The 23,142-nt window shown below is 40.1% G+C and overlaps 1 protein-coding gene across 1 annotated transcript; it reads right to left on the reverse strand.

Moving 5' to 3' along the window:
* Nucleotides 1–87: 87 nt before the first annotated feature.
* Nucleotides 88–19,414, reverse strand: sh3bp5b (SH3-domain binding protein 5b (BTK-associated)). The gene is made up of 9 exons (XM_058648625.1): nt 19,054–19,414; nt 18,082–18,144; nt 12,501–12,629; nt 4,198–4,362; nt 3,982–4,112; nt 3,414–3,456; nt 3,094–3,313; nt 1,690–2,049; nt 88–1,042 (listed from the first exon to the last, which is right to left on the reverse strand). Exons 1-9 carry the CDS (start codon nt 19,129–19,131, stop codon nt 813–815), a joined length of 1,419 nt encoding a protein of 472 aa, XP_058504608.1. The 5' UTR covers nt 19,132–19,414; the 3' UTR covers nt 88–812.
* Nucleotides 19,415–23,142: the final 3,728 nt, after the last annotated feature.

A 23,142-nucleotide genomic window follows, 5' to 3' on the forward strand; every position in this document is an offset into this window, starting at 1 on the left:
CTAATTTAATTTCCTAAAAATGTACTTAGCTTAACGTCTTTACTATCACTCATCCACCGCGTGTCACCAGACCAAAACACCAGTGTGTTCATTTAGACAAGTGCTTTTTTATTTATTTATTATAAATTCAACATTTCATCTTTAAGAGAAACATAGTTTCAAGAAACATAATACAATTTACATCGCCTGGCTTTATATTACAGCACATTATAAAGAGACGACTTTACTTTAAGTCCCTTTTTAAGCATATTATTAAAGACTAAGTGGTTATCAGCAGTTTTTTCTACGTCTTAGCAACGATGCTAATAAAAAGGGACTTAAAGTAAATGTTACCTGATCACATTCTTTTATTTATGTGCATTTACTGTAAATTTCTATGATGTTATTGTATTGATATGAGAGATGTATCAAGTAACCTAAATAAAAGTGAAGAGACTAAACATTTGAAGGTCCAGAGAGTCTGAACTACACGATACAAATACCACATGGTCTTCTACCAAATACAGAAGAGAAAGAAATAAGAGTCACACTTTCTGTTCACCTCTGTGTGTGGTTTACAACAACAAGCCCAGTGCTATTTTAAAAGTAAGACAATTCTCCATTTTGTTTTGACAGAAATACAAATTATTTAACAATAACAGCAGCTTTTACGACAGTGACGGTGCTCGGGGAGTGAGTTCACGTCCTTCTCCACCGTATTTTCCTTCCATCGCAGTTCACCGAAAAACACATGCTCAACAGTGGAGTGCAGTCAATACAGAGTCAGAGTTTGTGAGTTTTTGTGAGTTCAGAGTTTTTTGAGTCCATCAGACTCATTTGACCAAGACTCCAGACAGTCCCGACTCTGTCTTCCGGGAACAGCCGTCCGTTTTCTTGGCGGTGTCGGGTCGAGGTCGCCGCAAGTTCAGGAAGCTGAAGCGAGCCTCCAGACTGAAGGTCCTCTTCATCGATGCAGTGGAGCTGCTGCTGATGTTTGTGATGGTGTTTGTGGTGATGGAGGCAGCATTGTCCAGCTCCACCTCTGCACCTTCTGCACGGTCACCTACAGCAGACAAGAAGGTCAGTGAGACGTTCATGTTGTTATGTTTGTGTGTGTGTGTGACCCAGATACTATTTTTTGTCCTTGTACATCTGACTCCCATTTCCTCCAGAAAAAAAACAAAAGAAAGAGGTGAAACTTAAGACGTGATAATAAAAATATCTGTATATAATATATATGTATATATATATATATATATATATAATAAATTCCTCGAAAAAAAAAAATATAATTTTGTCTTTCTATCCCATAATTATGACAGGTTATCTCATAATTTTGGGCTTCCATAGACTCTGCCTCTAGGTGGCGCTCTCGCTATAAGTTAGTGCGTGTTGAATCAGTTTCCTGTTGACCTTCACGCCAAGTCCGACTCCGGTCTGATGAAGCGTATACATTATCCAGGTAGTCCGATTAAGACTAGCTCGCACTTAGTCGGACTAAGGTATCAATGTCTTAGTCCGACTAAAATCAGAATTTTAACATGTATGTAAACGCACTGAATGACAACTGTAATTTTTTTTTGCATACAACAGCTCATTGAGCAAAGTCATCTCAGAGCAGGAGGAAAACTTGTCTGAACTTTATGAAGGACCTTTAAAGCTTTGAGTTCCAACATCATATCTGTTTAAGCATATTTTCCATTTGCTCACCTCTCTCTCGGTCACATTCAGGCGACGACGCTCCGCTGCACTCGCTGCGCGGGCCGAGCACCGGTGAGATGAGGCTGAAGTCTGACAACGACGCGGTGGAGGGAAGATCCAGACTGTGGGGCCTGGACGGTGGATCGGGGGAAGATGAGGATGAAGAGGAGGAGGGAGTCGGCGATGGAGAGGACGAGGAGGAAATGTATGATGAAGAGGAGGAGCTGCCGAAGGGGCAGGGCGACATGAGGTCCTGTGGGCTGCAGGGAGGTGAACTCAGGCTGCAGGTGGAGCGAGTTTCCGAGTCTTCCTCGGACATGATGCTGCCGCTGCCGCCGCACGTGTCGTCGTCGAAACTCACCGAGGCCACTGCAAGGGAGGTAAAGGGAGAACAAGAGGGTGGAGATGGAGAGACAAGAAAGGGAGGACGGACGAGGGAAAGTGGTGGACAGAGGACACAAGGAGGGACGGGGAAAAAAGAAAAGAAGGGATGACGAGATAAAAGGCAGAGAAGAAAAGAAGCGTGAGTGCTGATAAGAATAGAACAGAGACTGACTTTAAACTGTCACCCAAACACATCACAGACATCTGTATGAGACCAAACGTGTTATTTATAACGCAGTCATACCTCCACTCTTACTGTGGTTACCACGGTAACGCCATCAATCCACTACACAGTCAAGGCCAGTAAAGATGAGGCGTAAAAAGGTCGAGTAGACGAGGCACGAGCGACTTTTGATCATTTTGCATAATGTTTATGAATATTTGAATATTTGATAAGTCTTTATGGTGTCAATGTTACAACAAAATAATGGTGACATTTAAAAACATTAAGTCATTAATACAAGTACACACTGGTTGTAAAGGTTCTGCCGTCAATAAAATCCTTCATTTATACTTAAAATAGCTCCACGTTCCATCACATTGGTCTCTTAGACTCTTTGTATCCAATCAGGAGCCACGATTCCTTCTCTCTGTGACGGTGAACTATAAATGTTTCATAAATCATAATGGGGTTTAAATGGACACTTTATTAACGATATCTTACACCGATTTATAGACCAAAGAACTGATCCATTTCTTTCAGATCAAGTCAGAATTTGTTCTCAAGTAAAGTTGAAGCCGTTAAACAGGAAAATGCCTTCTTTCACTCTGGAGGATGTGATCGGCTCTTAACCTAATTTTCCCTGAAACCTTTAATTTGATTCCATGATGAGACTTTCCAGGGATTCAGAGGAACAGACCAACAGATGAACTTAAGAAAGTGCCTCATAAAGCTCATCTCATTCAATTACCTCTGAATAGAAACCTTTTCAGTCTCTGTTAATATAACGTTTTCAGTCTCCAACGGCAACAGAGCAGTGGCGACAGTTAGAGACGATGGTGATGTAAGTGTGTCGCGCTGTGACTCACTGGATATGCCGTCAGACTCCATTTTGAAGTTGGAGATGTCGTCCCCAGAAACGCCGTCGACCTCTGCGCCGACGCCCCTCCCCCGCGGGCCCATGGCGGAGTTCCGCCGCCGCTCGTGGATCTCGTCGGAGATCATCTCCAGGTTCTGCAGGGCCGTCCTGTAGTCGCCTTTGGCCCGAGACAGTTTGGCCTGACGCTCGTCAACATTCTTCTTCAGGTTCTGGACGGGGACACAAGGACGGCGGCCGTGTGAGCGACAGCCTCAAAAACACTCTTTGAAAATGACACAAAAGGGATGAAAGTTTGAGGCGACTACGTACCTCCAGCTGCAGATAGAACTTTGCCTTCATCTCAAAGTAGGGCCTGTGGAGGAGGAGGAGGTCAGGAAAGAGACGAGAGGAAGATATTAGATCAGAGGGGGAAAAATACAGGCTAACCCAGAAAAGAGCAGTTTCCACACTATCACCATAGCAACCTGGTGGCAGAGAGGGAGATGCTAGAGCACACCCTTCTGAGTCAACACAGAACCAGGTATCACACATTTATAAAAACACCAAAGCTAAATTTGCTGAATTCTTCCAACCTTCTCTTAGTCAAGATTTATGTTGACGTGTTTTAAATCACAGGCAAAACATTACGTTTTAATGAATTCACCAAACATCTATGGGAAATGATTTATTTATCCATTCAAAATGATATTAGGCGTTACAGTTATGGCTGGAAAATTATGCACAAAATTGCTCTCGTCATGATTTAGATTGTGATTTGGGTCACGACAGTTTGCCATCTTTAAATTTGGGTTTTAACAGTTTACAGTCAGACAATTCCAGAAACTCCAGGACACTGTTTTATCCAAGTTATCTCAAAGTCTATCTTTGAGACTCTTACTTTGACTTGCTGATGGTGCGTTTGAGTTTCTTCTCCAGCTGCTTCATGCGACTGTTGGCTGCCGCGTATTTCGAAGCCGTCTCCTTGTGCGCCAGCTCGCTCATCGTCTTGCCGTGCTCAGCCTCCATCACCTGGTGATGGTTCAAGCATCAGCGTTAAAAGACTCTCGTCAACATTCTGTCGAGATTTTATGAGGTGGAAAATCTTTATAGGCACCTTCTGCGTGGCGTGGTTGAGCATCTCCTGCCACGCGGAGTCAAACTGCCGGTTGTCCTCCTCCAGGAGCCTGTTCTCGGCCAGTGAGATGGTCTCCTTCGCTGCCCGCAGGACCTCCGTTGCCCTCTGGAAGTCCTGTGTGGCCTTCTGAGCCTCCAGCTGCGCCTGCAGCACAGACACAGATATTTAATGATGTTAATGCAGTCATTTCAACTCTGGTCCATTATGGTATGTAGCTGTAAACACCAGCTGTGTCGGTTTAAAGGTCCAGTGTGCAAGGTGAGGATGGAACACACTACACTAGCCATTTGTGCGTTTGTGTAGCATTTTTAAGACTTCTCTGCCCTTTCCAATCATTTTTAAATATTTAAAGTCAATTAACGTACAATTACAAGCAGCTACAGATTAAAAGAGATGAGATTTTAAAATGGATTTACAGCAGATATTTATATTCTTTTTTTTCCACTGGCCAATCTCACCTAGAAGAAGAAGGAGAAGAAGGGGTCAAACCATATGTAAGCTCCCGTCTGTGAGAAACTCCCTGAATCAATCACGTTGAGTTTGACTTTGACACATTTATGACTCTGAGGGTTTAGAAATGTTAACAAGCAGCGACAGAAAAGCCCTTTGTTGCCATGATGTAGCACCGTCTCACACGAGATGTCCCTGACATCATCATCATCATCATCTGGAGGACACAGCTGAGGCTCGTCACACCGCACAATAACACAATACCGTGGTTGTGTTCGCCGCATGAATAATCGGTCTGATCCATGTGTGTGTGTGTGTCTGTGGATAAAGGGGCACCAGGGGAAAAGGTGAGGACGCAGACATGGTCTTCAAGATCTGCGTATGGATCCAAATATGCAAAACAAAGAATCTTAACCTGCTTTGACTCTTTTATGTTCACCTAAAAAAAGAGGAGGTCTTTATGTTTTGTGGTGTTGTAGTTTTTCTAGTAACGTTAGAAAAACTACAACACCACACCGCATCTAGCTCGACCAGAAACAAAACAACAGGCACGCTGCACACTAGTGTTGGGAAGTTCGACTCTTTTTACTGACTCGGATCTTTTACTCTCAGACAGTAAATTGAACAAATCTTTTTTTGAGTCATTTCGGGGTTTTTTACAACGCCCACAAGAGGGCTTTGTAAAAAAAGACCGCGGTTCTCAAACACTTAACATGGTTTGCTTCAGCTGACAAAGTATAATAAACAAAATGCCGCAAGCAATTCAAACCATATGAAAACCTAGGAAAGCAAATACACACCACAATAAAGTGACTTGTGCCCTGTATCCTCCCTGCCGTTGTTGTTTAACAGCACGACAGTGACTAGGTAGCTGTCACGTGACAAATGATTTGATTAATCATGATTGACAGTACTACTAACAATAACAGGACTGGAATACATTTTTTAAACCACTGTTTTATTTAATTATCGTACAGATTTGTCAGATGTTGCTTTATTTACATTATAAAATGCGACAAACTATTAAAATACACTGAATATGTTTATAAAAACATGCAACTTCTCAGCCACAGAGACAGTATTTGTCTTCCCCTCAGCTTGTCCACTGGTCTGCAGATGCTGTGACATCACCACATGCTCGGTGTAATTTCATTATCGACGGGACATCCACATGCTGCTGCAGCACGATTCATACAACCTCTGCTTTGTTGCCGTCATGTGATCTGCTTTGTGTCGCACACTGCGATAAAATAAGACACATGTTACTTGCAGTAACGTCTTTTACAGTGTACTGTATGTGTGTGTTTCTGTGCTGGGGCCCGGTCACATCAACACAACACTAATAACAAGAGGAAAAGTGTTTATACACGAGTCACAAGGTCATAATATGACTTGATTATCATCGAAACCTGACCCGCCTCCTGTTTCTGAGTCAAACAGAGATTCTGTAATTCTGTGAATCTGCGTATTTTGGGTCTGAAGCCTTCTGGTTTCTCTACTTCTACAAATCGCATGTGAGCAGGCCACAGGTAAATGGTCCACGACGAGAGCAAAAGAGGTGGAACACGTCAACAGATGTGCATCAGCTTTTGGCTTTTTAACCGATCTGTGTTCGTATGCAGCCAGCTGTTACAAGAGATAAGCCAAAAACTAAATACAGCTGTAGATGTTGCAAAATCCATTGTCATGTTGCTCCTCAGACTGTAAACATGATAGAGTGAAAGAAGTCTTGTTTACACTACAAGCCTCAAAATATTGACCCTCACCCCCACAGGCTCATTCTTCCAGACAATATAACCGATTGGTTCCAACACTGAGGTCGAAATGTCATGATTTTACACGGGAATTAGTATCGTTTTAATTTTCTGAATTTAAAATTTATATCCGTTATGTTGCTCATATAAGCATTTAACCAAAAATACACTCACCAACATTTTGACTTGGAACTTTAATTTAATTACAAACGGCATGTATTCGGTATCTTTCAGTAAGTTTATGTAGAAATAAATAAATAAATAAATAAATAAGATAGTTTTTTTTCTCTATAATTGGTTGTAAAACATCAGTGAACAGATAAGTGGTTTTAATGTTTTGTCAGGTCTCTACATTTCCTTTAAATCCTATGATCTGGTGTTAAATTTGAGTCAAGACCAGTTCCCCAGACACCAAACTCTACTCTTATCAAGCCCACTGCCGATAAAGATGCGAGAAAAGCAAAAATCACTCAGGCCTACAAATTATTTACAGCCTCACAGAACCACCACGTGTGCTGCAGGGATTTAGTCTCTCTCTCTCACTCCACCTCCTCCCCTTCTGTCACGTTGCCCGTGAGAATTATCTCCTACACATGCTCTCCACCTCTCCTTCTGCCTCCCACATTCTGTCACATGAGAACCTAACCTGCGGAGAGGGACTTGAAGGAAAATCCAGACTCATGGCTTCACACTTGACTTGAATGTCTTCCAGAACAGACGGCACATTCACTTCAAAAAAGTCTGGAACGCATGTGAGATGCTCCGCAGGATAAATGAAGCACAGTAGTTCCACAAATGACTAAATACAGCATGAAAATAAAGGATTAACCACATAATTATCTCGTAATTTCTCTTCTCTTTGTCCTATTTATTATATTGTGGTGTAGATAAGTTAGCTTTGAGGCAAGTTATGTCCCTTTTCCACTAGATAAAAACAAACAAACACGGACGGGTCACATAACTACACAATAGACTAGGGAGGAGCATTACAAGCAACAAGAAAAACAGCTATTTCAAAGTCAATAAATGACAAATAAAAGTTTCTATTCTCTACGTATTATTTGCCAAAAGAAACAGCTATGAGATGCATTCAATGACTGTGGTAAATTCAGTCATTTCTGCAGAATTCCCAGCGTGTTGAGCTTAAAGGAGCAGCTACGAGATGCATTTAAGAAACCCTGTAAATTCTACAGGTTTTTTGTTCAGTTTAACAGAAGGAGCGAAGGAAAAGACACAATTGTGTTTTCTTCTCGTTTGCGTCGCATGTTGTTATGTCGATCATTACTGAAAGGAGGGAGAAAAATGAAGACAAAGAACGATTGCAGATTTGCAAAACATCGCAGGCAGTTCATACAGTATGTATGAAGGCCTAAATGATTAATGTCACCTAATTCTGATCATAAATATCAGCAGTTGTAGCTCAGATTTTTCACTGCTCCAGTTTTTCCTGTAGCCTCCCTCCATCTTTCACTGCAGACCACTTCTTATTTGTTTTTCTTTCCTCCTAGTCATCCTCATCTCTCCTCTCCCTCCCTCCCTCCCTATGCTTGCACACTTTAATCACCCTGCATGCAGCCCGTTAAACTTTCACAGAGACGAGTCTCCAGAGGGACACGTGTGTGCTTCAAACACCGTGAGCTGCAATTCTCTCTCTCTCTCTCTCTCCATCTCTGGGAAGAAAAATAATTTAGTTCTACAAGCCTTTCAATTATTCAGGAGAGTGTGAAATAAAGAATGCATGCTGTGGTAACTTGTTAGAGAAGAAAGATAACAGAGAAGGGAACAGCAACGTACATTCCCGCACATTGTTTGGATCAGACTGAGCCAGAGTTCAATCATCTTTTCATCAAAGACCACTTTGCTACGAAAACATGTCAATAATTACAGTCAAACATTCATAAAGGACATTGAAAAACCTCAGTCACACCCTTCATCGGTCATGGCTGATGAGGAAAGACTCACTGGTCAAATGAGCCTTTCGATCAACTTTTACATCATCACATTGACAATAAAAACAATACAAATCAGTAATGGTTTCCCAAGTGGAACATGAAGTCCTCCACCAAACAACCAAAGCTTCAAATTTAACTCTGATCCAATTCTCCTTCATTCAGCCAAAGAGGAATGACAAAAAAACAGTTTGTCTCCAGAGACAGCATCTGTTTTCCTATTAACCTAATTTTGTTTTTTTTACCCAGAAAAATCCTATCATTTTAATCTCAGCTCCTCGTTCGTTAAGTTTGGCAAATTAGATTCCTGTGAAGAGGAAACATGTCCAGGAACAATAATGTCTCTTAAAACTGAGGCCTTTTCTATGAACAGCATTTTTTCGTCTATTAGAGACTTGAAGGAACTGCACCTGGCCTAGATACGGTGTGAGAGAGCTTTAGGGTTGAAAAAAATAAAAAATAATAATACGCAGATGAAACCACAGCAGGGGGAGGAAGTGAAGCATCAGCTGCTGACGCCACATCACAGTATCCGATAGGCAAATTAACCCAGTTAAGTCCAGGCTCAGATATAGAACTGCTATGGTTCTAGGTTCAAAGACAAAGTTAGAAAACACTTTCATTAGTCAACTTTGGTGTAAATTAAATTTGTAGCTCTAAGGCAGGGGCTGTTGATTGAATTTAACTCATCAAAACAGACACGCTCACTCCAAATGACAAACACAACAAACAACCCTCGAGCAGTTTGAGAAAAAGCTTTTCACTGCTGGTCCTGATGGTCTCTCAACTCACACTCGACGCGTCCTTGTTGCTGTCGTGATGACCCTGACTAAACAACGCAGGGAGCTACGACATTTCGGGAGAAAAGTGGTGTAAAATTAGCTAAATAAAGATAAACAAATGGAAACTCCTCTTGTTGCTATAGTGCTACTTTAAAACCAACAAATGCTTGTTTTCACATTTAGAAATCTTAAGCCATGTTGTTTACAATGTGATGAAAAGTCAAACTTAATAGTATAAAAAGGAAGCATGCACCCACCCAACTGTGTCAAAATATTATGCAACAATGTAGAGGCCCGGTGGCAACACAACGCCAACCACATGGCTTTGACCATGCAACTGTGCTTTCCCTGGTCTCTGCCTCCTCCTCCTCCTCCTCCTCCCCTAAATCCTCAAATCCCTCCACCTTTCAATCCATCCTTCCTGCAACATTTCCTGTAGCTAAAGTCTGATGTGATGAGCAGTAGCTGGCAAAAAAAACAACACGCTTGCACGAAGAGAGGGAGGGGGTGAGCAGAGCCTAAAAGAGGAGAGGAAACGCTCCAGGAGAAAGAAGAGCCCAAGATGAAGAAGCAAGAAGTGACAAAATCCTATTTCTCCACGTAAATGTCCTCCCGTGGTCCTACACACTGTTCCTCCACAGAGGTTTAAATCATGCAACGTCTCCTGTGTCCTTGAGGAAAAGGATTGTGTCAAACAACAAAAAGATCTAATGTTCCAGTGACATTTTTGAAGATAAATAGACAATAAAAGAAATAAAGATGTGGGTAACCCTCATTGTTCTCCCACACAATGCCTCTCCAATCATTCGCTGCCAGCTTGATGCCTGATATGCAAATGTGTTTTATCCAACGCGCTCACATTTGTTGGGTCTGTTTTTTATCTTTTATTTGATGTTGAGGTCATTTCGTCTCCACCCGTCGCTGCCTGCTGCTTATCTGCTACAGCAAATAATGAGTTTTTCCCTATTCAAATTGAGCACGAGAGCAAGGGAAAGAGTTCCCAGGGAGTCAAGTTAAAGCTTGTACAGTCACAATAACAAAATTGCATTGTTACTTGAGCAATAATGAAGTTTCAGACTTGCTGCTAAATGTTGAAGGTAAAAAAAAAAAAAGACTCCAGAGACCAAAACGAGGGCATGGAGAAGGGGAAACCCTGGTTTTAAGACAATCCATTGAATCATTGATGGGATATTTTACTCTGAGTCAACCAACCAACCAAACATAATGTGTTTATTTAATAGTAAACAATGCTATAAACACTATTTTAAAACTTCGGGCCGCATCCGTGGGGGAAAAGCTGGTTCAGACAGGTGCACAGGAAGTGAAAGTTAATGTGTGGAGGGGACAGAAATACGTCAGGCCAGCAGGTGATTCAACAGGTAAGAGGAAGTCCACATCATCACATGCTGTACTTCCCCATTTCAGTTCTGCTAGGACCTTATCACAACATTTTGTTTTTACACCAAAACCACATGGTATGTCAATGCACTTCTTTTACTTACATCTTCATTTGATTTATAAAGTTCTTGAGCAGCATTTGAGAAACACTTTATGGACAAAAGTATTTAGACACACCTGTTCAGACCAAGACATTTTGGACAATGCTATGCATCAAACACTTTGAGGAAGGCCCTTTTCTATTTCAACATAATTGACAAGTTTAGTGTGACCTCAACCTCATTGAGCACCTTTGGGATGAACTGGGACAGAGACTGTGAGCCTGGCCTTCTCATCAGTGTCTGACCTCATAAATGCTCTACAGAATGAATGGGACACAAACGCACATAAAATGTCTTCCAAGAAGTGTGGAAGCTGTTCAGGGACACACACTCAGTAAATTAAAGTACTGTATATGTATTTGAATATGTCATCACAGTCCCTCTTGGTGTAATGGTCACATGTCCCAATACTCTTGTCCATATAGTATATTTTCAATGGATAGTGCAGTGTGGTTAGATTTCAATTAAGTTCTGAAAAACTGTGAATAAAACAAACAAAAAAACTGTTTAGAAATTGTGTTCATTTCACCTCGTATATTTCCCCGTGTTTCAAACAGGATACACTACCGCTGAGAAAAAGGAACTTTAACTGCAGCATTACTTCACAGAAATTCTTGCATCATTGCCCTTTATTTCAGCACAAAGTAGCAAAATTACCACTCAAACTTACAGCGAATGTTTATCCAACATATAACACATATATAAAGACATTTGTGTCTTATATACACAAGAGAAAAGCAACACAATAAAAAGCCTCTTGGATTGTTGTTTGCTCACTGACTGAACTCCTACAGCTTATCAAGATGTGCAGGTGGCTGCTTCGCCCTTTGTGTACGTACACACACACACACACGCACACACACACACACACACACACACACACGGGCGCACACTTTGCTGAGGAAAGGCAAAAAGAGGAACTGAGACTGAGGTCTGACACTACCGTGCATTTCCTCTTTAATGTAATTTTAAAGCTGTTTAAAATTTTCTGCATTTTTAGTGAGCAAATAGACTGAAAACACATGTGTTTAAAAAGGGAGTTTTCAGAGAGGAAGAAGAAAAAAAGCAATGAATTAAAGTTTTAACAGCTGAATAGGAAATGATAAAAAAAAAAAAGAGTCCAGACCTGGAACAATGCTGTCCAGTCACACTTAACAACCAACAGTCTCTATTCTCTAGCTTAAAGGTTTGTAAATCATGTGCATCCATCAACTCAGAACTACCACTTAAGTCCCAAAAGCAAAAACAAGTCTCAACCTGGTAAACTTGCTAAAATCCCTGAACAAGTGAAAAAAACAAACAAAACCAAAAACAACAAATGGGGATATGACTGACCCAAAACAAGCAGAACTTAATTATGCAAAACAAAACTAGGGAACACAAAGCTCTTTTATTCAGCAGAGGCTAAGATTCAAGCACAGATGTCTCTTATTTTATCATTTATCCACAAACAAGCAGCTGAAGTCAAACAAATCAGCAATTTAATAGTAACAGGACTGTGAAGTCAATAAGTTTAACTCCAAATCTAATCTGTTTACAAAAAGGCGTATCACCTATTTTATTTTCTCTTCTAAAAAAAAAATTGTGTAAATCAATTTTACCGTCTGTGAAGCCAACTCTAAATAATATGTCGTTTTCACCATCAGCGAGTCTGATTCACCATGTGCCAAGAGCAAATTAGAGACCAGACCATAAAATCTAGCAAGATCAAAGAAGACCACATCAAAGAAATGTCTTGAATAAATCTCGTTGAAGACACGTTGACACAAATGATGGGACATCTGACTCGAGGCCGGTCACATGGCCCTAGAATCAGCCTTAGAAACCAAAAAACGTGCGCACACTGACCTGTCTGGCCAACCTGCGGGCCTCCCAGTACGGCTTGGACTCCTCAACAGCCTTGCCGATCTTCTTCACCAATTCGTCCAGTTTCACTGTGGCCTCCACCAGGACGGAGCGGAACTTCTGCCTCGCATCCTGTTTGAACAAACAAAAAAAGTTTTAGGTCAAATCAGGACGCAGTATGGAATTAGATTTGTGTCAATATTTTCAAACAACACTTTTTAAGAAGCAAAAAAAATATTGATTAAATCATTCAAAAATATTGTATTTTATTGTTTGAAAATACACTTATTCTTTGTGCTCCCTCAATAGATCGGAAGTCGTCACAGGTTTGGAGTTGCTGTCCGTCTGGAACTCGTTCTCCGTCAACATCCGACAAAACAATTGTAACTTTTATAATGGGACAAACCATAGATATTTACAATTATTTTGTCAGATGTTGATGAGGAAAACTTGGGAACAAGTTCCAGACAGTGACGACTTCCGGTCTATTGAGCTGTCGCTCCAAAACTCAGACCAGTAGCCAATCAGCAGGCAGCTTCCCAAGGCCCGCCCACAAACAAAAAAAACACGGCGCTAAGAACAACCCAGGGAGCGCAATGAACAATTGCATTGTACAATATTTATTTTTGAATGATAAAATTGATAGTTTCTTTGCTTATTAAAAAGTGTTTGATTCGTGAAAAGTGTTGTTTGATAATATTGACACAAATCTAATTCCATAGCAGAGCAAATCACAGATCTATCTTTTCTTTTTTAGGGAAAAAATGAATACCAGATTGGATTTGAATCATTTTATTCTCTCTGATGTTTAAATATGTGCTGCATAATCAACCCAATTTCATCCCAAACAAAACACTGGGAACAGTCGGGTTTGCAAGTGCTCAACATGAATGAGGCCATTTAAAGGTCTCTGCCAAACGCAAATTTCATTAAAACTGCATTAGAGCATCTAATCTAACTGCCATCTCACCAGTGCACTTCCAAATAAACACTTTTTTATAACGACGTGTTGTACCTCTTAATTGTTTAACCTACTAGCTGCTTGTAAGGCTGCAAGTTGACTACTGATGAGAACCCAATCATGCCTAGAACTCCAAGATAAAACAATAAAAAGTAGATCTAAACAATGGACAACAAAATGCATCATCCAGCCATTAAACTTAATCTAATCAGGGCTAAGTATGTGCATCATGTGCCAAAGAAAACTGACCCAGTTTAATAAAAAAAAAAAACGAGGGCATCTCGACAGACACTGAAGAACAACAACTCCAGCCAATCTCTTCTAAATGCCCGTGAAAAATTAAGGCCTAATATAAATTTGTTATCTGGTATGAAGGGAACCATTTGTTCCACATCAGGCCGCTCTGTTTGTTCACTTGTTCAACGTCGAAAGGGAATTTTCTGGGACCGATTTGGGCTCTAACATTTCATCACGGTCATGTAACCGACCTCAAGAGATTAGAGAACACAGCGAGAAATGGACCGAGAAAACACTGAGACAGAAACCAGGGAATCTTTATTTTTATTTTTAATGACACAGCGCAGACATGGTCCAGTAACACGCTGCGGTCTCTGTTCCAAGAGACCTCTGAATAAAATACAGTGGGGGTTTTTTGGCTCTAAAAAGTTTGTTTGCACATTTATACTGGGATTAATAATAAAAAAAACAAATAAAAAAAATAAACTTTTAAGAGGCCATGTTTAAGGGGCCTCAACAACAGCAAGGAAATGTGGTATTTAAGTAACGGACATCATTCTTGTGCCAAAAGGGCCTCGTCTATTCTTCAAACAAGGGTGGGCTTTCCAATAAACCATTTACAAATATAGACATTACAGAAGGATTCAATAGGTCACATGTTCTTGTCTGACATATAAATGTGGATAACGAGACAGTATCGGATTCATTGAGAGTCGCACAGTAACTCTTCAATGATACAGCAATCATGGACAATAGGAGCTGACATGTAACATCCAAGGTCTTTTAACCTTTCTAGGATTATAGTAGGATTACAGTGGCACTCTGCGTATAGAAAATGGAAATGCTTTAGTTAGCAGACCTGGTTACCTATTTTGCTATTGCAAATTAGCAATACTACTCAGGCCAAGTGGTAAGGGTCACTTTTAATCACCTAAAATAATCAAATAATCTAAAATATTGTTTCGCACAAACTGCAAAGCACACGTGACCAGATGAGCGTGAACAGATGAATGCATGGAAATGTTGACACTTTCAGCCATTTTGGATAAATCGACTTTGGATTTGTATTGGATTAGAGGCTCGATTCCATTTCATCAAATTTAAAACAATGTCTTAAAAGTTCAACAAATTGTCCTTTTAAAGACATTCTAATTTGGAAAACTCATGACCCTCTCGACTCACTTCAGTTTTTATGAAATGTGTTTTCTATTTTGAGGATTTTTCAGCTTCTTATTGTGAATAGTTTCTGGTTTCTTTGCTCCCTATGAAAAATAAATCATTAAAACTGAAAAATACCAAGGCATTCGGGAACATCGTCTACTTAAAAGAAAACAGTAGTTTTGGCTCGAGCATGACGAATTACTAGGGAAAGAACCAAATAACTTTATGGTCAAAGAATTTCAGTTCAACAAGAAAGAAAAATAGGAAAAGAGGAAAAAAATTACATTTAAAAAAAAAAGACAGTTTCCACACAGTTTTTCAATGATGTTGTAAACAAGCTGATAAGAAAGCTGTGAAATCAACATTTTAACCTAACAATCATTGTTTTATTCCCACTCCAGGGCTGCAAAGCTGCCCTAGAAAAGTAGAACAAGGATACAAGGCAACACAGTCAAACATTATGGGACAAAAAAAGCTCATAAAAAAAGAAAAAAAATGTAGCCGAGTCATGAATCCTTGCCCCCCACCCGTCATCTCCTCTGCATCTCAGTGCTGCTGAAGCAGACTGCAGTGCAGTGTCTTCGTCCTCCCACTCAGGACTTGGACACTCGCACTGTGACGCACTTCACCTCATCAAATATGTTTGCACTCTCTCAGGCTTTTTTGTCTACGAGTTATGAACCAAATTAGTCTGTCAAAAAAATGTATCATCAGTTCACCAACAAACAGAGAGTTTTGGCTTCAAAGAAAACAACTAAAGCTGTTGTTTGCATTTATACTTACACTTTCAAGATGAATATTCTTCAAATAACGAACTGTTTTACTTGTGAAATGTGAAAAAAGCAGTGATACGATACAATCACCACATTGTCTCCCATCATTACTTAAATCAGAGCCAACTGATTTTCATGCTAGGCTTGAACCCAGGGACACACACTGAAGACAAGGGTGTTATCGTGGTGATTTATGATGTCTCTGGCAAAGAGCATGTCAATTCATTCATTTACAGTGGTACAGTGGCTTGCATCGTTGCCTCACAGCAAGTAGGTCGCTATTTTCAAGTCCTCGCAAACTGAGGACCTTTCCCCGGTTTCTTCCCACAGTCCAGAAACATGCAGGGTTAATTGGACACTCGAAATTGGGCATAAACATGAATGAGAGATTGTGTTGCATTTGTATGCATGTTTACCCAGCGATGGACTGGTAACATGTCTAGGGTGCACCCTGCTTTCTGCTCCATGTCAGCTGGGATGGTCTCCAGCCCCCCTGCAACTCTCACGTGGAGGATAAAGCATTGAAGCGTGTCTTGAAAAAGCCCTATGACTATTCTGCAATGTAAAATCATCATTTGTTGATGCCAAGGGGTTTTTATTGCTCTTTTTTTGACAGTCCCGATCCTGATCAGGTGACATCTTTGTCAGACTTGAAAGAGACTCATTTTCAAGTTTGCAGTGCAGTTACTTCAATTTGTCGAGGCTGAACAAGGGTCATGCTCAAGGGCCTTGTGTCTACTGCAGAGATGCAAACAGGTTGGACTGATCAAACAGATATGAAAACCACAGCAGAGAGGCCAATAATTGATGCCTATAAAAATAGCTATTGGGAAAAGCCAAGTTCACACAATTAGTGTGAACTTGGAGTCTTTGTCGTGTCAGTTGAGTTCACACTAAATGAGTGGAGATGATGGGGATCACACGCACGAGACAAAACAAAAACACACAAGGTCACAAATTTGCAAATTAACATTGGGAACGATGCAGGAAACAAGCTCAATTTAGCTGGAATACATGTCTACAGGTTCACTGTTGAATGTTTAGGGAAGCCATGATGTCTCTGATGCATTGAGGTTTCAACCGTCCGACTCAGAAATGAGATTGTGTCCATGAAGTGGCAACTGACCTTAATAATAGGCGAGCCGATTATCGGGCTAAAACGTGACCAATCACTAAATTACCATTTGTACCAATACTTAGTGCAACTTATCAGAAAATGACATTATCATAAATAACTAAAACATTTTAGAATTAATTAATTAATTAAAGAATTAATAGCAGCCTCTGTGATTTTTCAGCTTCTTAAATGTGAATATTGTCTGGTTTCTTTGCTCCATATAACCAAGAAATCATTCAGACTGAATCATTTTGGTTTGTGGACAGAAACAATATGAACATTTTTCTGACATTTTATGGACAAAACGATTACTCTACTCGACTATTATGAAAATAATCATTAGTTGCAGCCATAAATTAAACGGAGAGTGGCGGTGCGTTAAAGAAACACAAAGTTAAAGCAGGGAATGGTTGAGTCTTCCCAGGTCATTTGCCACAAAATATGTTGCCTAACCCAGCATTATTCTTTTGATTTAATTCAATATCATTGATTTTACTTAGGTCAGTCTGTCTTATCTCACTGCAGTAACATCTAGTCCACTGTGAAGAAGTAAGTAGTTCTTCTTCTTCTGTGGTTGAATGTACGCAACCGGATGTGCCCGGACTAGTGCCCGCACCAGGAGGCGCTACGGTGGTGAGAGGAGTGGTGAGGTATACTGATGACAACATCAACATACGGAAGTGCCGATCCGCTTCGCAGAGCCCAGGAAAACAATAAAACCCTATTTTCTCACCAGTGGCTGAACTGTTTGTTCTGTAACTTTAGGGTTTCATAAACGAGGTAATGACACAGATACACACACAAACGCAGCGTTAATTGGAGCTTCCGGTCTATGTCGCCTTTAACTTCTGACCTCGGAGCTGCCTGACTGCCTGACTGACACCATGCACAATCCTCAAACTGCAAAGCAAAGCAAGACTTTGTACTTTGACCTCTTTAAAGCTGTGCAATGTCGCTAACGTACATAAATGTAAGCCATTCACTTTTACTGGTGTTTAAATGGGATACAAAGATCAGTTATGACAGCTGACTGGCACTGACATCATCTGCTGACACAGAGCATGATGAGAACTTTACAAAACAGCTGGGCCTGGAGACAGGGCAAAGGTCAAGCTAAAAACTGCTGCATCTGCACAGGGGTACCTTCAGAATAACGCTAGGCAGAAAAGACAATCTGACCGTTGGATATCACACGCTGTCAGTCAACACTTAGGAGTGCATGTGTATTCATGATTACACGCTCCATTAGTCAAAACCTGACACAAGCCACGGGACCACAGATAAACCGCACAGAGACATTCAAAGATAATGCAGAGTGTGCGTCAGCAAACTGACCTCCAGCTCCGTCTCACATCTGTTGATATCGTCCGTGGACTGGTTCAGTTTCTCCAGCTCCCCCTGGAAGAGTAGACACATCGTGAGAAATTTGAGGGGTTGGTGACTACCGACATTCTGAATTCTGAATTTATCAAAGTTACACAGGTAATATTAAAGAATAAGATTCTAATTTTCCCAATTTATACCACTGAATATTCAAACACACTAATACAGATTATTTCCATGACCAAAATCCCCCGAAAATCCCCCAAAATGTAGATTTTATGAAATGAAGTGACAAAGAGAAATAAGAAATCCCCTTGATTGGCTTTTCTCTCACTTGAGTGTTCATTGTTGTTTTAATTTAGCAAACAATACACAAAAAAGACAGTAAACAATAAAATATGGCTTTTATTTGAGTCTGACCCTTTGTTTTCTTTAACAATTTGCAAAACTAACAGCCAATAATCAATATAACAGCAACCAATTCATAATTTAAGCTATTCTTGAAGCAAGTGTACCACTTGTGTTATCTGATGAACATATGACAATAAATGGACTTTAAAGAATGTTGACTGGACATAGAAACCATTTTCAAAACAATCTGCTTTAGGAAACTAACTTTCCTACATTATTGTCTGACCTATCCCATAGTCACTGAGGAAATGTAAAAGGAAAATCTAAATGTGGCCGAGACATAATTTATTCCATTTCAATGTTTGACATCACTATTCCTTTAATATTATTTAAAAACAAAAAAAATACCCCCAATTACCATCATTTTCCATTTGAAATGTTTAATCAATAAGTTACCATTTAAAATACATCAAGTTAACTGGATTATTTTGTAAATAGTCATTAGGCTACATGATGTTTTTGTGGGACTTTGGTCCCTGCTGTTAGCTGCAGACGTGCTGACGACGACTGCTGCTGCTTCTACAATCAAAGACATAAACAAACATTAGCAACAGTCAATGAAACTGGCGTTACCTGGATTCTGGGGTCCACCGCCTCGTCTTCATACTCTGTCTCCTCGTCCGACCTGTGCTCCCTCTCCGGGTGCTCCATGCCGCAGGTGGAGGAGGACAGGTGTCACAGCCGAACAAAGGCAGCACGAACCTACAGACACACGGCGCAGTTCAAGTGTCTCACACGGTCTCCAGGCGCCGAATAATATTGATATCCACAGTTGTCCCTGGCGTGCTTTTTTTATATTCTTTTTTCCAGTATTTTTTTCAGAGTAACATGCTGTTTTGTATCAACAGGGCCGAGTCGAGCAAGAGGCTAAAGCGGCGGTTACACGTTCACTCGCCCAGGTCTCCCTCCTCACTGGACTGGCTGCTGAAAGACCCGAGCACTGCTTCACACTGGGCCCGCCCCCTTTCGTTGAAGCTGTATGAGGGGTGACTAGTGCCACCTAGTAGTGACGCATGTATCAAAATTAAATACTCGACAGCAAGGGAATTTGCCCAGGCACAATATTTTTCTAAATAACTGAATACTGGACCAAAACCTGACCTGTTTTCTTTTAATGAAACTATTCAATATTGTACCAAAATGGCAAATGTAAGAGACATGTTGCTGACCCCCCACTATATATCATACACGGTGAGGATGTATAATTATGACATGACTATTACTTCTCTTCTGTTGTATTCTCAACATTGTATGTGAAAGTGCTCAGTGCTCAGTGCAAAAATATGACATTTTTGTATTACATTAAAAGTACCCATGCCCCATACCCAGCTAATATTAGCTAGCCAGCTGACATGACATGACATTACATTAGCAGACGCTTTTATCCAAAGCGACTTACAATAAGTGCATTTAAACATTTGGGTACAAACAATAGCTAGAAGTAAGTAAGAGCTACAAGTAAGCCAAACTATAAAGTGCTAGTCATAAGTGCAATGTATAAGCAAGTGTTGTTTTTTTTGTTTGTTTGTTTTTTGTCGTCGTCTTAGTCGAGGTAGAGTCGGAAGAAATGTGTTTTTGTAAAATGTGTTTTAGTCGGCATGACCTAGTTAGCTGGTTCATGCTGGCTAATGTTAGACAATTGTATGAATTGATGAATCATGCAAGAGTTTCAGAAAGGCTAAATAACAACATTAGTTTAAAAGTTAAAAACACAAAGGTGTCAGTTCACGTGCAGAGCTAGCTCCGGTCACGCTCCATTGTTGAATATAATCCACACATTAAACCAAGACAAATAATCAAAACAAAGACAATAGATTATCAGCAGCACATCTCCCCTACAAGCTATTATGCTGCTTGCTTTTTGTTAATGGAGCTTTGTTTTGCAACCAAACATTTAGCATTTGCACTTATAAAAACAATTTGCAAACAAAACTGTGATCACTTTCTTTCAATTTTCAATCATTTATTTTTAGCAAATCCAAATGTTTTTGCAAATCCTAAAGTTTTAGTTGCAAAATAAGGACACACATTTCACTCCATACTTTTGCTGCATTCCAGTAAAGTTAAGATGTTCTTATCTCAATGCAAGGATTTCTCAACTTCTGCCACACATGGAAATGTATAAAACCCCCAAACTACCTCTTCATGCTTTACGACAGAAACATTGCATTTAGTACTTGGCAGCTATTTGCAGAACATGTTCTGTTCCACTCTATCAAACTCTAAAATTACATTTACCATGATAGACCACTGGATCCATATCAGACTCAACATGTACTGTTACACACATTAGTCTTATTATCCTATTATGTAATGCATTAAGAGATACATTCATACCACTATAGCTGGGCTGTCTGTATAATAGAAACACATATAATAGGCATTTATTAAGAAACTATGCTGATAAACAAGCTGTGATTTAATTATGGCAAATGATTCAATTATGAGCCTCTACATGTAGTTCAGATGTTAAGCATGACACACTGCATGCCGCTTTATGATGTCTCATGGGCCATATGGAAAAAAAAAATACATGATTATAGTTGAATATAATTTAATATGAAAGTCTTTCAATCAGACTTTTCATATTTTGTCAAGCCAAAGCTGCATTTTAGTACTGCAGGAAAACAAAAATCTATGTCTGGTTGGATAATATGGATTCATATTTTGTAATGTTATTAAATTGCAGGTCATGTTGAACACAAAAGCAAATTAAGGTTAAGTTTTAACATCACAACATCAGGATTAAGACAAAAAAGTTGCCCATTTCAGCATTAAATATAGCCAAACAAACTTTGGAATAACCCATAACTGACATAAATGGCAAACACAGTGTTCAAGTGGGTCCAAATAGTGAGACAGCAGTTTTAGGAGCATTTCAATATCTTCCGTCCTAAATTGTAGCAATGCCTTGCACCAGAAATAATAGCAACAATTATTCAGTGAGTCTGTGAAGAAAGTCCTCCAGAGCCTCTCATAAAAAAACAACTTTTCATTCAGAGGTAGTGCTGCCTACTGGTTAAGCCTCTCAATGTGTTTGCCAAAGGGCAGATTATGTCTTTCAAAAGCCATCTTTAAAGCATCACTCAAGGCAAAGACACAGCTAGGCTGACACATTCCTCCTCCAGGCTCTGCAGGTCCACAGCTCCATGCTTTATGTTGTTGTGTGGATCCTGGAGGACATCCTCAGTCCTGTCAGCCGAGCCCGTCTCCTCGGGCTCGGCTGGTGATTTATCTGAATAACAGGATATGTCAAAAAGGAGAGGAAAACCGCAGCGACCTTGCAATGCTTTTAAACCCACTGTAGATCACGACACCAACTTTACAAACCTCTGTATCTGTCGCTGCAGTGTGTTGCTTCTTCTATTATTCATCACACCTGTGTGAACTGCACTCCCTCCACTGGCATCCTATTTGTTTTAGGATTGATTTTAAAATGTTGTTAATGGTTTGGCACCATCTTACCTCTCTGAACTTCTTTTTTTCTTCACATCCCATCCAGAACTCTGAGGTCTAATAACTAAAAATCTGAGGCTTTTTCTGTAGCTGCCCCTTAACTTTGGAACCATTTACCCATGGACATTAAATCTGCCACAACATTGAACATTTTAAATCACTTTTAAAGACCCACATCTTCTCCTTGGCCTTGACTTCAGGATAAGAATAGTCAACCTGGACACTTCTATCTAGATTTTACTATTTCATTATGTTACTATTTAACTGTTTTGCTTCTATAAACGTTTTTATTGATTTTATGTTGTATACCTTTTACGTTGCTGTGCCTTTAACTCTGTAAAGCACTTTGGTCAACCTTGGTTCTTTTTAAAAGTTGATCTACCACTTTATCCTCCACATGAGGGTCGCCGGAGCCAAACCCACGTGACACACGGGGCGAAAAGTGGGGTCACACTCCACACAGGTCACAAACAAAGACGAACAGTCACTCTTAACATTCACACCTACGAGCAATTTAAAAAGTTATCCAGTTAACCTCTGCATGGTTTCGGGCTGTGGGAGGAAACCCACGAACTCGAAGAAAACCCACGCACACACGGCGAGAACATGGAAACTCTGCAGAAAGGCCCTAATCCGCCCACTAAACCTCCACATGGCCCCGACTTTATTCGTATTGCTGCAAAATAACTAGGTAAGTTGCGAGAAATCATTTGAAAAAATACAATAAAGGAGATTATTGTATCATCAGTGACTCATTTTAACATCACAGTTCATTTAAGTGTTTCCATTTGCTGTGCTAGCCTTGTGCCAAATGTGCTGTGTTAAGTTATATAAACCACAGACAGACACAAATAAATACTGTATAATTCAGTCACAGTTTTATAAAACCATGACTTTAGCGATGATGACCTAATGAACAGTAATATAACATCGTTCACTGTGACCTACATTTACAGTTAAACCTGGAGTGAAAACTTAATAAATAGTACTGGTAAAAACCTGTGTTTCTTTTACTATTTCATATCTGCTGTGAAAAAGGTCTATTACACCAGGTTTCTTCATGACATGCTTGATCATTACATACACATGTCGTGTACAGACCTAAAAAAACACAGTTAACAGCGCCCGGAGACATTCGCACGGTTCTTTACGTCCCTGTGGTGCCTCTCATATTTGTCATGAGCATCAGTCTGGTATTCCTCACAC

The sequence above is a fragment of the Solea solea genome, chromosome 13 (genome assembly GCF_958295425.1).
Source record: "Solea solea chromosome 13, fSolSol10.1, whole genome shotgun sequence".
Taxonomy (NCBI): Eukaryota; Metazoa; Chordata; class Actinopteri; order Pleuronectiformes; family Soleidae; genus Solea; species Solea solea.

What these genes read in the sequence shown, in the direction of transcription:
- sh3bp5b (XM_058648625.1), bottom strand. Translation starts at nt 19,131, where the DNA reads ATGGAGCACCCGGAGAGGGAGCACAGGTCGGACGAGGAGACAGAGTAT. An exon ending in CCCGCAGGTTGGCCAGACAG is followed by an intron (nt 4,363 to 12,500) that starts GTCAGTGTGCGC and finishes TCTGTGCTGCAG; the next exon opens with GCGCAGCTGGAGGCTCAGAA. An exon ending in GGAGTCTGACGGCATATCCA is followed by an intron (nt 2,050 to 3,093) that starts GTGAGTCACAGC and finishes CCTCCCTTGCAG; the next exon opens with TGGCCTCGGTGAGTTTCGAC.